At 45.8% G+C, this 15,736-nt stretch overlaps 1 protein-coding gene across 2 annotated transcripts in view; it reads left to right on the forward strand.

The window, feature by feature from the left end:
- Positions 1-15,033, forward strand: part of Zfp831 (zinc finger protein 831) — a 120,412-nt gene extending 105,379 nt beyond the window's left edge. The window contains exons 5-6 of one of the 2 annotated variants that reach the window (XM_039104080.2): positions 8,079-8,236; positions 9,425-15,033. In XM_039104080.2, the coding sequence (XP_038960008.1) occupies positions 8,079-8,236; positions 9,425-10,231 (965 nt within the window). In that variant the 3' untranslated portion in view covers positions 10,232-15,033. Of the gene's footprint in view, positions 1-8,046; positions 8,237-9,424 lie in introns of both variants that reach the window. The other variant, NM_001171096.1, reaches the window with a different exon arrangement.
- Positions 15,034-15,736: the final 703 nt, after the last annotated feature.

Raw genomic sequence — 15,736 nt, forward strand, 5'->3', positions numbered from 1 at the left:
TGGCTCTTCACCTCAGCCCCCCTTACTTTCCTCTCTGAGAAGGGGGAGGTCCCTTTGATACCGATCTACCCTGGCAACCCAAGTCACTGCAGGACTCGGTACATCCTTTCCCACCAAGGCCAGGCAAGACAGCCCAGTTAGGGGAGCAGGATCCACAGGCAGGCAACAGAGTCAGGGTCCCCCCACTCCAGTTGTTAGGGGACCTGCATTAAGACCAAGCTGTGCATCTCCTATTTAAGTGGAGGGGGTTTAGGTCTAAAATACACATGCTCTTTGGTTAGTGGTTCAGTCTGTTCATCTTGTGGAGTCTCTATCCCCTCTGGGTTCCTCAATCCTTTCCCCAACTTTTTCACAAGACTTCCCAAGCTCCATCTAATGTTTGGCTGTGGGTGTCTGCATCTGTTTTGGTCAGCTGCTGGGTGGAGCCTCTCAGAAGGCAGTTATGTTAGGAACCTGTCTGCAGTCATCACACAGTATCATTAATAGTGTCAGGGATTGGTGCTTGTCCATGGGATGGGTTTCAAGTTGAGCCAGTCATTGTTTATTGGTTGGCCATTTCTTAGTCTCTACTCCATTTTTGTCCCTGTACTTCTTGTAGGCAGGACACATTCTGGGTTGATTGTTTTGTGGGTAGATTGGTGTTCTTATCCCTTCACAGGACGTCCTGCCTGGCTATGTGAAGTGGCTACTTCAGGTTCCATATCCCCTACTGCTTAGGGGCTCAGCTGGACCTACCTTCATAGAGTCCCTTGGAGCCTCCCCATCCCAGGTCTCTGCCACCCCCTCCCCCATTTCTGTCCACTCTCCTGGCCATCTTAACCTAGCCCTCCCTACACCCAACCCCCCCATTCCCCTCCTCACCCTTTCTCCCACAAAGTTCCCTCCCTCTATCCACCTCCAATGGCAATTTTATTTTCCCTTCTGAGTGTAATTCAAGCATCCTCCTTTGGGCCTTCCTCGTTACTTGGCTTCTTTGGGTCTATGGATTGTAGCCTGATTATCTTGTACTTTATGGCTAATGTCTAGTTATCAGTGACTACATATCATGCATGTCCTTTTGAATCTGGGGTACCTTACTCAGAATGGTATTTTCAAGTTCCATCCATTTGGCAAATTTCATGACACCATTGTTCATATTGAAGTTGTATTCCATTGTGTAAATGAGCCACATTTTTCGTATCCATTCTTTGGTTGAGGGGCATCTGGGTTATTTCCAGTTTCTAGCTATTATGAATAAAGCTATTATGAATATAGTGGGGCAAGTGTCCTTGTGGTATGGTGGGGTATCTTTTGGGTATGTGCCCAGGAGTGGTATAGCTGGGTCTTGAGCTAGGACTATTCTCAATTTTCTGAGAAACCACCAAATTGATTTTCAGAGTGGTTGTGCAAGTTTGCAATCCCACCAGCAATGGAGGAGTATTCCCCTTGCTCCACATCCTTACCCGCACATACTGAGGCTTGAGTTTTTGATCTTATTCTGATGGGTATAAGGTATAATCTCAGAGTTATTTTGATTTATATTTCCATGATGAATAAAGACATTCAATAATTCTTTAAGTCTTCTTGACCATTCGAGAGTCTTCTGTTGAGAATTCTGTTTTAGCTCTGTACCCCATTTTTAAAAATTGGGTTATTTGGGTCGTTGGTGTTTAACTCCTTGAGTTCTTTATATATTTTGGATATTAGCCCTCTATTGAATGTAGGGTTGCAGATCCTTTCCTGATCTGTAGGCTGCCATTTTGTCATGTGGACAGTATCTTTTTGCCTTACAGAAGCTTTTCTGTTTCTTTAGGTTCCATTTATCAATTATTGATCTTAGAGTATGAGCCATTGGTGTTCTGTTCAGGAAGTGGACTCCTGTGCAGTGCATTCATGACTTAGTTCCTTCTTTCTGTTTTATTAAACTTAGTGTATCCAGTTTTATGTTGAGGTCTTTGATCCACTTGGACTTGAGTTTTGTGCAGGATAACAAATATGGATCTATTTGTATTCTTCTACATGTTGATAGCCAGTTAGACCAGCACCATTTGTTGAAGATGCTTTCTTTTTTCCATTATATGGCTTTGACTTCTTTGTCAAAGATTAAGTGTCTGGGTGTGTGGGGTTATTTCAGTCTTTGAGTCTACTCCATTGGTCAACCTGTTGTCTCTATACCAATACTATGAAGTTTTTATTTTTTTTCCTTTCTTTTTTTCGGAGCTGAGGACCGAACCCAGGGCCTTGCGCTTGCTAGGCAAGCGCTCTACTACTGAGCTAAATCCCCAACCCCTATGCAGTTTTTATTACTATTGTTCTGTAGTACATCTTTGAAGTTAGGGAAGGTGATACCTCCAGAAATTCTTTTATTGTGCAAGATTGTTTTAACTATCCTAGGTTTTTTATTTTTCTAAAAAGTCTACCAGAGAACTCCTACAGCTAATAAACACCATCAGCAAAGTGGATGGATACAAAATTAACTCAAAAAAATCAGCAGCTGTCCTTTATACAAATGCTAAACAGGCAAAGCAAAAAAATCAGGGAAACAATACTTTTCACAATAGCCATAAAATACCTTGATGTGACTCTAACTAAACAAGTAAAAAACCTGTATGACAAGAACTTCAAATCTCTAAAGAAAGAAACTGAAGAAGATACCTGAAGATGGAAAGATTTCCCATGCTCATGGATAGGCAGGATTAACAGTGAAAGTGGTCGTCTTACCAAAAGTCATCTACAGATTTAATGCAATCCCCATCAAAATTCCAACACAATTCTTTGCAGGCCTTGGAAGGATAATACTCAACTTCCTATGGAAAAATAAAAACCCAGGCAGCCTCTTTTATGAATTTTGTCAGGTCTTTGCCAGTAAGGAGACCTCTCTAGTGCCCCACACTCTCCTTTCTCTCTGCTTGAGGAGCTCTGTTTTACACAGACCACCTAGGCTGATTTTCCTCAGTAAACCGAGAGAAGGACATTCCTAGGGATGCTGCCTGGGGAGTTCTGAACACTTCACCAGCCAGGGTGAATTGTGTCTCATAACCAGGTTTTAAAACCTGGTTATTAACCCCACCTGCAGAGCTAAAATGAGCTAGATCATATGATCCAGACACAACGCTTCACCTTGGAAATGAGACTCAAGGCAGATGACAAGGACAGGTGTCCCAAAGGAAGAGTTTTCTCATGGCATACACATAAAGGCACAGATTTCTAAATATTATATACAGAGGACTGCCAGTGATCCTGTACCCTGCCTCTGTTGATTGCTGTGTGTTTTAATGCTTTTACTCATGGGCAGTGCCCTCCTTGGCCATGTCTTCTGCCCTGGGTCTTGGCTCCTGGCCTGGGGCCTGAGATTCTGTAGGGTTCTTCTCAGAGAGGGGCTCTGAGGTATGGCGGTCCTTCTTTCTCTGACAGGCCCCCCTACATCTCTTATAATGACCTCCTCCTCTGTAGCTCTTTTTATTATTAGGATTAATGGAGGAGTATTAATTCTTTCTCTAAAGCTGTTAGTTAAATCACAGTTCTCTGAAACTGCTGAGATGGAATAATTTCTCCCCGCTCCTGGCCGAGTGGATCTGAAGGAGTGATGAGCTTCTCTTGCAGTTTTGTTGATTGCGTCTAGGGAGGGACCCACACACAGTTTTCACTGGAAAACAAGAGACCTTAGAAATAAGAAGTCTTAAAGTGCCAGTTCGGGTTCAGCCTCCGCATTTAATGGTCTCGGTGACGGTTCTTTAGTCATCTTCCGTTTCTTTGTTTCCTCCCATGATTTCAGAACCCATATCTGAAGGGTGCACTTTTTAAAGTTTTTTTAAAAAGGGTTTTTAAAGACTCGTGACAAGATTTTTGAGCACCATTTTGTCCTAAACATAGTCAAAGGTACAGGGTGTCCATGAGGGGAGAGTGCTTGGCCTGATTGCCTCTCATCAAAGAAACCCAAGTGCCTAGAGCCACTGAGAGACCGAGAAGAGAGACAGGAGGACTCTGAGGAGAACTTTCAAAAGATTGCATTAGAACAGAAATACCAGAGGCTCCACTTGATCAACACACTTTTCCGGTCCTCTCTCGGGTCCCTCCCGCTGGTAGAGCTGGAGGCTGAAGCTGTTTCTGCCAGCACTCCAGCCGCCCACCAGCCACTGGGTTTGCCATTACTTCCTGGCTGCCTTCAGCATCCAACAGTGCCCATCTTTTTTCTCTGCCCAGGAGGACTGACGGCTCTCTGCCACCACAACACACCATCCTGTTTTCCTGAAGAGATTACATAAGCAGTAGGATGTGAGTAACATGTGAAGGTACCCTCAGACCATGCGCCAGCTGTACAGAGGGGCTCTAGGAAAAATCTGTCCCATAGTGACAAGGCTGAATAATTCAGATTTATTAGTCTTATAGCCCTGGGGACAGGCACTCTTTGGACGGTTTCAACTCTTCCTGTGGACAGAGGCTGGGACATAACCTTGCTGTCCGAGCGTCATCTTGTATCATATTTCATAATGCAGATAATACCTGCTTGGTGACGTCTTGTGTGTATGTGTGATTATGGCTCAGTAAGAAAAGGCATGTGTAGTCAAATCTGATGGCCTGACGTCAATCCCTGGGACCCACATGGCAGGAGGAAAGAACCAACTCTTGAAAGTTGTCCTCTGAGCTCCACAGGTACACTGTGGTCTATGTAACCCCACAACAGTAATCATAACAAATTAAGAATAAGGTAAGTCTCTGTCCCCCTTAGATAGCAATTCCCGTGAGGTGGTCTCAGCTTCCCTTACCATTGAGCAGACACCTTAGCTCTTGGTACAGTATTGGCTGCACTCAGTGTCTGGTCAATATTCAAGTTCAACGATATAGGCTCCAAAAATACAGACTTAAAATGCACTCGATAAACACTTAAATAAATGAGCAGGTAACCGTTCGCGTCGTGATTAGTTTTAAAGATCTGCCCAGCCTTCTTGTAAGTGATTGCTCGCTTTGATTGCCAGCACATCGTGCGCTCCTTAATGGCAGAGACACTTTGGAACAATCTAATCTCAAATCAATTACCAGTCCCAGAGACAAACCCACCTTCCTGTTTACAATTTCCACTTGCTTAGGGGGGCAGATTCACTTTCCTACTTCAGATTTCTGAGTCTGTGGTTTCCACATGAATAGAGTTTGGGGAGGTATTGGGACAGGCCAAAAGAAATTATTCAAATTACTCACATTTTGAGATAATGATATTTGAGTAATCCATTTATTAGCATTTTAATAAGGCCTGGAAATGAGACGGCCCGCCGGAAGCAGATCTGACATCAAAGGGGCCGATAATCCCACTGTCAGCTCTGCCCTGTTGTCTCTGCCTGCGCTTTCTTTTTAATTATTTTACAGTTTCTTATAGCCTTTTCAAGAGGGCTAAATTTGCAACTCCTGTAACCGCTTAAGCAGCCTCTTCCTCCTGACGTGGCACGACAATTATTTCTGAGAGAAATTATTAAGAGTGCGTGCGGCCTTTAATCAGAAGAACACGCAGCAGAGAGCCTCGGCAAGAGACAAGTCCCTAATAAGATTCCTGTAATTGAGTGTGGGCAGCCGGGTTCTGAAGATGCGTGGAGACGGCAGAATCTGTAATTCTGAAGATGAGGGGAAGTGATTCATCGGGTGTAGAGCTGAAGCCTAAACAGGGTGGCATTTGCACTTTAAAATTTGACCGGCACACGGCTTACTTTTTGAGAGGGGCCATTCATTCCAAAGCAAGTTAGTGTCCTGCCTTAATAATCCAAATTAGTTTAACACACTTCGGTGACATTTTTTTGGGGCATCTTTCACAATTATTAGAGATAATTCACTTTTCTCTGTAGACTGTGGGGTTGAAAGCAAATTAAATCAATAGATTTTTCTTTCTTCGCTCTCCCCTAGGAACCAGAAGTTATCAGTCAAATGTTCGCACGACCTTTCTGCTTAAGCTTAAGAACCCAAGCAACCTGTTGGGGAGACATTTGGCTAATCTGATTATTTTCTCTATACAAATTGGTTTTTATTTCTTAATTGAATTGAATGAATTGCCTGGTCCTTTTGTCACTGTGGGGATGAACTCTGAGCGACTTAGATTGAGCGGCTATCTTCGGCACACCACGGGGCCATACACGTGTTAGCTGTTGTGACAACTTCCTGTTGACATGTTACAGGTGAGGATGGGGCAGTCTTTGGAGACTCTCCACTTTGAGTCTCACTGCTCTGGCTGAGATATGGAATCTGGGCTCTGAGACGACCCCAGGAACCTGGAAATGGCTTTCCTACCTCTCATCCGTTCTCCCTCCTAGCCTATCTTCAGCTGCCGTCCACCCATTCTGTTTTCTTTGGGAACCCTGGGAGAACTTAAGTGTCTAATGGGTTTGCGATACCCATGCCATAGGAGATGATTCAGGGAGGTGATACCATGTGTGGAGAGATCAGGTGCACACGCATTGTTTGTTCTGGGCTCACTGGCCCGGAGCTCACTCACTGGGCCTAGGCTGACTGGTCAGTAAGACCCAGGGATCCTCTTGTCTTTGCATTTCCTGTTCTGGGATTATAAGTACATACATTGTATCCAGCATTGCTTTTAAGTCTCTAATTTAGACCCTATAACAATGAGGCTTCAATGGAAAAATACCTGCAAAGACCACTAAATTGTTTCCTAAATAACCATTTCTTTTCTGTCTTTTTTCTTCGTCATTTATTCTTCCCTCCTTCAATTTTCTTGCCTTGTCCCCCCTCCCACCTTCTCTTTCTCCCTCTTGATCCCCCTCCCCTCCTCTGTTCCTTCATTCTTTTTAAATTGGGGGGGGGAGAACCCACAGAATTTATTACATGCCAAAGGCATGAGTTTTAGCTTGCCCAGAGAGAAATCAAACCATAGACAGTTTGATTTTAATATCAAACTGGGGAGTGATTTTAATATGTTCCTAGAAAGGTAAACAGGGGAAGTGGTGAGGACCTCAGAACTTATTAACTCCGAGGAAAACAATTTTGTTTTTTACAAAGGCAATGCAATATCATTGTTGAGTGCAGCTCAGTGGCGACAGGTGTGCACCTAGACGAGGTATTGACTTAGAAGAGCCACCTACACAAGGCACGGCATCAGGGGTGTGCACGCAAGGGCTGAGAGGATGGAGGTGACAGTTGTGCTCTGTGCAAGGGAGCCAGAGTCTTGAAAGGAGAGTCTTAGAGGAATAGCTGCTCTCTTCTGATGTTGCAGGAGGTCATATAGGTCAACTTGTAAACCTTGAAGTATGAGAGAGAGAGAAAAAAAAATCTCGGAATACTCCAAAATGAAACGAAATGGCTGTGCGGGCAGGGTTGCCAGCTTTCCTCATAAGCAGAGAGGATTGAGGTTTTCAAACCCCCACATCCCATGCTTGTGTAACTTTCATCAAAACAAGAACAGATTTGATGGTTTGTCTTTCCAGGGATCCAGGCATTCCGGAACTCTCCCTCCACCCTCCCCAAGTTATCTCATACTGCAGTCTCACTTCTTGGGAAGGACTACCCTGCTGTTCTTTTGGCTGGATTGTTGGTCCTTGTGAGGAAACGGAGGCTCGAGCAGTGCGGGGGGGGGGGTGCAGGGGGAGCAGGTGGGAGAGGCTAGTCTGTTTCTTCCTTTTCCACGGGGAGACAGCTGCCACAGTTAAATGACAGTGTCCTAGGTACCCGCCTCACCCCCTGCTGCTTGGCACTCTGGTGGAGAGCTGGTCACCAAGGATCCCAGGTCTAGTGAGTTCCCTAATCTTGCCACCTGGCTCCAGGAATGGGGACTCAAAGTGATATAAAATTAACCCAAAGGAACCTGGGTGGAGGATGACTCTGTAACAGTAGTAGACACCATGGGGGGGCATTATTTACAATGTATGTGGTTATGGAGTCTTCGACTTAGGGCTAGTTTCCACCATTTCTTTCCTTGCAGGAAGCGGAGACAACTCATTTGGATGGCTATGAGTTGGCTGGAGGTAGTCAGGGTGCGGTGCGCTCCATGTAAGCGGAGGCTCATGGAGTTGAGGGTGGTTGTGGAGACTCAGACAGCCTCTGTGTCCTTCTTGCCTCTCTTCCCGAGTCTAGGTGTATGGTAACAAACACATTCCCTCTTGCAGGTCTAAACGTACAAGGAGAGCCATCTTGTGCCAGCAAAGACTTGTCTGTTGATCGTAGGAACAAAGACGGGAAAGGTGACTGTAGTCAGACTTCAGGACCCACGTCTCCTGCTACAAACTCAAAAACCATCTTGGAGACAGACAAATCAACTCTAAAGGTAGGAACCACCGTTCTAAGCCACTGCCATCTATCTGTCCTCTAGACTTACGTCTTTATTCCTATATTGCTGCCATGTGGTAAATACCTTGGTCTCCTTCTAGGATTCGCCAGAACCCTAAGATCAGGCCAAAACATTCCTAAACATTTTACACTGAAAAATTAACCAACTTTGCAGCTGTGGGGTCAGCTCAGTAAGTAAATGACGTGCTGTGCAAGTGTGAGGACATGAGTTCAAATCCCAGAGCCTTTATTAAAGCAATCAGAGCCCATATCAAAGCTGGATATATATTCGAGAGCCTGTAACCTTAGCACTCCTACAGGGATATGGGAAATGGAGACGGGAAAACCTCTAAAAGCTCTTGAGATAGCTAGCCTGGTCTGTGCAGAGGAAAAGAAGCTGTGGCCAAGGTGGAAGGTCGACTCACACCCAATGCTAGCCTATGACTTTGATGTGTCCCAAGGACTATCCACTGACTTTGGTTGTGGAAACTTTGGGACGCTTTCTTGAAAACCTCAAGTCTGTGTGATTAATCCCCACAGAAGAAGATGCTACCAAACTTCAGACGTTTCTGCAATGTAAAAATCACTCTGGGCAGAACACGTTGGAACAACACGCCCACTTTACCAGTTCTGCTGGCTGGAGACAGGAAGTGTGGGACAAGCCTTCAGAGCCACATAAGATCACACAGTGACCTGTTTTGTATCAACCAAGAGCTTGGCTGGGGTCAATGTGCTGATTAGTTATTAATGGAAACTTATTTTTTTATTATTATTAACTTGAGTATTTCTTATATACATTTCGAGTGTTATTCCCTTTCCCGGTTTCCGGGCAAACATCCCCCTAATCCCTCCCCCTCCCCTTCTTTATGGGTGTTCCCCTCCCCAGCCTCCCCCCATTGCCACCCTCCCCCCAACAATCTAGTTCACTGGGGGTTCAGTCTTAGCAGGACCCAGGGCTTCCCCTTCCACTGGTGCTCTTACTAGGATATTCATTGCTACCTATGAGGTCAGAGTCCACGGTCAGTCCAATGGAAACTTATTGAGGGAACCTATTGATGTCTGTGCTCAGGAAAGATGCATCAAGACCTCAAGACCTTGCATTCATGGCGGACTGTGTTTCTGACCACAGTTTTCTTTATAGCAATTATCCCTTTCCCTATTTCTTTTCCCTTGTGTTTTGTTGTAGGATATTTCTCCAGCTGCTGGTGAGCGCCATGACTGTTCTCAGGAGAAGGAGCATGCTGATGGGTTTGGACTATCTCTGCAATCTAATATGCTCTTGGCAGGGTTTCAGGAAGATCTGCCTCAGGGCAAAGGTCTTGGTGTTGAACCTCCAGGAGCTCAGCTGCTATCTTCCCAGGATCAAGTCTCCATAGTTCCCAACTTGAGCTTCTCCTCAGATGTTCCACAGCTGCCTTCTTCCTTTAGATCTAAAGGAATATTTCCCCACCATGACATTGCTACCTCTGTGGCCGCTATTTATGTTTCTGAGGGGATAGGAACAGGGCACAAAACACTGGGGCCTCACGGTACAGAGTCCTGTGCAGAGGAGCCTCTGGCACGAAACTCCCCAGACAGAAGAGCCACACCAGATAGCATACCACAGGTGCTCCTGCCAGGGAGGCCTTCGCCTGGTAAGCAATCACCTGGGAAAACTCTAGAAATACAACCTTCAGTACCGAATTCAGTCGGTTCACACCAGGAGGAAGCAAGAGCCCAGGCAGATTTTCCTTTATGGGGCCAATACGGATGTGGGGATCTGACCATCCAGGGTGCTGCTTCAGGAAGCGAGAGTGGGACTTGTCAAGCTGAAGGGTTAATTACCCCCAAGACTGTCACAGCTCCTTCTAACCAAGGACAACCCTCGGAAGTCCCGGAAGCCCGTTTGAGATCCATCCGAAAGAGGAGTTTGGAAGGAATGAGGAAGCAGACACGGGTGGAGCTCAGCGACACCAGCAGTGATGACGAAGACAGACTGGTCATCGAGATATGATGTGCTTCCAGAGAAAGATGGTGGCAATGGACAAGGCCTGGGGATCTTCTGGGGTGAACATTACCAAGTGTCATGGGCACTGAACTTTATTTATAAAACATCTAGAGACTAGGAAAGCCATCTATGATTTCTTCAAGCCAACTCTAACCAACACCGTGCCCAGGTCCAGCCATACCTTTCTTTAGCTTCTCTTAGGCAGACCTTGGACTCTTCTACGTCCATCTAGAAGAGTCAAAATGACCAAGAAGGGCCATTGCAAGAGAATCTGAAGTGCACAGCACCAACTTGGTGCTGTAATCTTCATTGCCTCATACAGTACAAGGTCACTAATCAGAAGAGCCATATGGGACTTTGTTCCTGATCAGTGAGCCCCCACAGGGTCAACACACCTGACATCACCACCACTAAGAGTGGCAAACACATCCGGGGTCATTTGAGTAGCTTGAGGGGGAAGGATGGGGTTTGAGCTGGGCACCAAGATGGCCCCATGCACTTTGGAGACTAACTCCATTCAAAAACTGGTCAGGGCCAGCCATCCTCTTAACGAGTACTGTAAATATATATCACAATGCCTACGGTCGTTTCATATGTGGCACAAATGGTTGATACTTGTTTCTGGTCCAATAACACAAGCACGCGTGTTCCTTGTACCTGGTGCCTTTTCTGTGAGAACCCCCCAAAGCCTTGGGTTGTTTTTTTTTCTATTCTATTTTTTAGGTCTTGCAAAGGAACATTGCATTAAGTTAGTGAAGTAGTCACTGTAGTGAGTCATTTTTATTTTTGAGGGGAGAACTCGCATATTTTCCTCTGATTCTTTTTGTCATACTGGGCTCTGAGCAATTTCAATTAGTGGGTTACATTTTAGTAATCTGTGCAGCCTGAATTGATGAGGCCCATGCCTCGTGATGGAGCCGTTCTGACTTCCTCCAGAAGCTTCTATGGCACAAAACTAATTGGAGTTTTGACGCTGTCTTACATCTTGGTAATTTTATTTTGGGGGCTTAGTGTTACTTTGCTGTCAAATTAAATCAGCCTTTGTATTGTGAATCTCAGAACAGCACAGATCAAATTCCCCAGCATTCCAAGCCAGTGTGCCTCTGTGCGGAGGCAAGGTCTGCGTCAGCCAGCCCACTACGCAGGCCTCAGGTTCCCAGCCACCCTCTCCTTCCCGTTAAATGGGAGAGGGAAACTTCAAGAAGTTTACACTGCTCAGTCCTCTACGATTTTCTATTTGCCGTGGTATGATTTTGTACAATTTGTGATTTCTAGCAGAACTGTTGGCTTAACGCCGAGGTAGTGGTGGTCACGTGACATCTCGTGCTCCCAAGCAAGGCAGCCAGAAGCACCGGCCTCACACGCGCACGCGCAAACATACTTCTAAAAGTCCTTATCTGTGAAGAAGTACGGTCCGTTTTCAAATATTTTCACGTGACCCTTCCAGTTTTGCTGCTATTCACAGAGAACTTCAAATGCAAGAACAGCTTCTCATTATTTAGTGTATGTCTGTGGTCGTCACACATGTTCAGAAATATCTCATCAATCAAATCCCAGCCAACGGCACAGAGGAGCTGAAAAGAGTTAGATATCACCTCTCTATGCTGCTGCTGCTGCTGCTGCTCCTCCTCCTCCCTCCTCCTCTTCCTCATCCTCCTCTTCCTCCTCCTCCCATTCTTCCTCTTCCTCTTCTTTTTCCTCCTTCTTATTCTAATTACTTTTATTTTTTTACAGTCTAGTCATTATCCACCTTCAGGTCTGCACCTCCCCCCCCCCACCAGTTCCTCATCCCATTTTTCCTCCCCCTTTGTCTCCAAAAGGATGTCCTCACCCCCCACCCCTCCCCACAACCTCCACCCTCTACCCCCAACTCCACCCACCCCACCTCCTGCCAGGCATCCCCACTTCTTGGGGCCTTCTCTCACTGAGGCCAGACCAGGCAGTCCTCTGCTGTATATATGTGTGTTAGGAGCTTGTTGCAGACATGTGATTGGCTGCCCTTTGGATGACCCGTGCCTGAGAAAGGCACTGGAGGAAGATAGCAGAGCCCCGTTGAATGGCTGTCCCTATGCGTGAGGCATGTTGAGACCCAGACGGGGAGCTGAGTGCATCCGTGGGACTGGATCCTGGAGTGGCTGATAGAGAAAGCATGGTCTCTTTTACCTCTGTGTCCCCCACAGAAAACATTGCCCCTGAGAAGTCAGGTAAGACGCTGAAGAACGTTCTGGGGAGCTGATGCACAAATACAGTTAGGATACTACTGCTGTATGGTATGTGAGTTGAGGGAAGGGTCATCTTATACACCTCGCTGAAATCCCTCATTTGGGGTGCAGTTACCCACCTTATAAATCAGAATTTATAGAACAAACACCGTAACCCTGAGCGGAGGAGACCATGTATGAAGGTGGTGCTGACTCCTGTGTCTTAGGAGGTACCGGGCAGCAGGGCAGGACCACCTTCTGGTGGTTCTCAACCTGTGGGTCATGACCCCTGTGGAGGTCAAATGATCCTTTCAAAGGAGTCGCCTAAGACTGTTTACAGTCTGATTCATAACCGTATCGAAATTATGGTAATGAAGTAGCAACGAAAATAATTTTACGGTCAGAGGTCATCACAACACGAGAAACCACATTAAAGGGTCCCGGCATTAGGGAGGTTGAGAACCGTTGTCCTAGATCCTTATTTCCAGAGGAAAACTGAGTCTAAGAGGGTCACTGGGCCCACGTCATAATCATAGTTCCGAAAAGCTCACCTGGAACTCTGCCTCTTCTGAGCCACCTTAGCTGGCTGCCACCCCCAAGGCTGGATCCCATGTAGCAGAATATCGATCCCATCTCTTTAAACCCTCCTATCTTTTACAAACCAGGGAACTTGCCAGACCCACGCGTTCACCTGCTCACACAGTGCCAGTCTTCCCAGGGGTCATTTACTTTAAATCAACACGGGTTTGTGAACCCTGTATTTCAATATAATTTTTAAAAAGTCGAACACTTATTGTAAATGACCTAGGTTGGAGCTCGCTGCTGAGAAACATCCTAAAGTAAAATTTTTTGGGGGTGCAGGGGTTGGTTTGGTTTTAATGGGGAGCCCTTTTGATAATGTACCAAACAGTTACTGATTTTTATAAGTCTAATTTTCTTAGGGCAAAATACAATTATAAGAAAATTACAAGAAAACTTTCACCCATAAAACCCCAAACTCGGCTCAGGTTATTAAAATAAAATTCCAGTATCAGCAGCCGACTGTTGCTGTGGCTTGACAAGAGTACAAGTTGGGCAACCACACGATGGATCAGGAAACACATCCATTTTTTGGCGTTGGAGATATAGCTCAGTGGTCTAGTGCTTGCCTGGCATGCATGAAGCTCAGGATTCAGTCCCCAGCACTGCACGTAAGAAGCATGTTAGGACAAGGCCAGCTCACTGTTAGCCAGTGCTGTTACTCTTCTGTATCTTCATGCCTAAGTCCTGAGTAAGCGGTGCCTTCACTTCCTCCATGGAGATGAGCACCAGGGCTGCCAGCATGGACTGAGAGAAAGAGGGCTTTGGATTCTTTGCCCTGTGAGTGCCACTGCTCATGGTGTCTGATGCTGGCTACCGACTGTCCTGAACATTGTGCCTGGCCACATTTGGAGATGCGTGAGAGGAACAGGGTCTCACCTCTCCCCTTGGCTAACTCTTAAAGCTTTGTGAGTTCCCGTGGCTGGTCTGACCCTCCTTGTTGTGAGGTGCTGTGGGAACTGCTTTTCCCTCCCTTAGGACTAAGCTTGGCACCTTAGAGGAAGCTAAGTGGTGCACAGCTCTCAGCCTGTGATATATTTGCAGGGTGGTGGAGGGGGGGAGTGCCGAGAGAGCTAGGGAGGGAGAGGTGGGGGAGGGGGAGAGAGGTAGAAGAGGGAAAGAAAGAGAAGGATGGGTGAGAAAGAGAGAGGTTGGGGAGGGAAAGAGGGACTGAAAAGGGAGGAGGAATGAGGGGAGGGAGGGAGAGAAGGAAGAGAGATAAACAGATAGACAGATCTTCTGGATTCTAACAAAAGTGTAGCTGACGACTTGGAGAATAACTTAGAAGAGACCGGAACTTCCCTTTTCTAAATGCTACCTTATAAAGCTGGGATCTGAAGTCTTAGTCTTGCACCAGTACAGTGTGAACACTGTCCTCAGCATGGAAGATAAAGGATTCCCAGTTTCATGCCAAAACTGTATCTCGGCATTCACGTCCATTCCTCAATAGTCATTTCTCTCCCAGCACAGGAATTTGCATTTTGCACAAAATTTACCTGGAACAGCAGATTTTTAGAGTTACAGGATGTGGGGCTGCTCAGATCCCTAGCAGGGGCGTGGGGATTGGCCCACCTGGCTCGGAACTATCAAATTCCTACAACTGCAATATGGGGGTCTGTGTGTTTTTCTCTACTCCAGTTAGATCCCAGTTCAAGAAGCATTGGCTTTGGAAACACTACATTTGTCTGTCTCTTTCAAAACTCATCGCATACAGGTGTCAGGATGTAGAAAGGTGTTGAGCGCTAAACTTCAACCCTTGTGTGCGTCTTCTCCACACTTGGCATGGATGTGGTAATTGCACAGTGTGGTCTGAAGGGTCACAGGAACATGTGTCACCATGGGGAGAAGAGGAGTCAGGAAAAAAATCAGACCTGTCCGCTGGGAGCACCGGAGAGTGGCTCACTTGCTTTCTGTGCACACACAATCCCCTTGTTCATGGTGGGGGAACACTTGGCTTTTTGGTGATGAATATCCCACACTTCTTTCTGTGGTTAAATTAGTTTGTTTTGATAAAAATAAAACTTAAAAGTGAAAACATCTTGTGTGATTTATTAACTTTAGCCCAAACCACCCACCACAAGCAGTGTCTTCCTGTAAAACTTCACTTCTGATTATTTCCAAACCGTTAACCAGACACTATGTCAGCCATGTTGGAATTCCAGCCAATGAAAGGATACACGATAGCAAACTGCCCTGTCTTCTTGTGCTATTGTTTCCTCCCAGTGCCTACCTTAATTCATAGTTTCTAACTTAGAAAAACACCTTTTAAAATTCTTAAATGTAGCTAAACTTTAAAACCGTATCAGAGTACTTAATATCCACAGTGCAATCATCCAAAACCCCCTGTTGGGATGATGTTTCTTGAAAGTTTAATGTTATTCATCAAGAAAGGAAACATTTATGCATCCAAACCATACCTCCTTTGAAGACAGCTTGTGTGTTTGTTGCAAGGATAAGGCAACAGATTTTCCAACCCAGCACAGTGTTACTCTTCTATACACACAGCCTCAGGGAGTCAGAGGGTCCGTCCGTCCGATGCTTCCTTTGGAAGAAGCATTGTGAGGGGGGCCTTGGAACCTGTGCTCTGTCTGATGGCTTGTGATGGCTTAGTCCTTAGCTCCTCACACTCTAGCTGTAAGAGATTAGCCCATTCATTTTCAAACTTCAATCCTTTGAAAACTACCTCAGCGTTCTTGTCACGTTTCAATACAATACTCACAGATATGTCATT

This window comes from Rattus norvegicus, chromosome 3, assembly GCF_036323735.1.
Source record: "Rattus norvegicus strain BN/NHsdMcwi chromosome 3, GRCr8, whole genome shotgun sequence".
Classification (NCBI taxonomy): domain Eukaryota; kingdom Metazoa; phylum Chordata; class Mammalia; order Rodentia; family Muridae; genus Rattus; species Rattus norvegicus.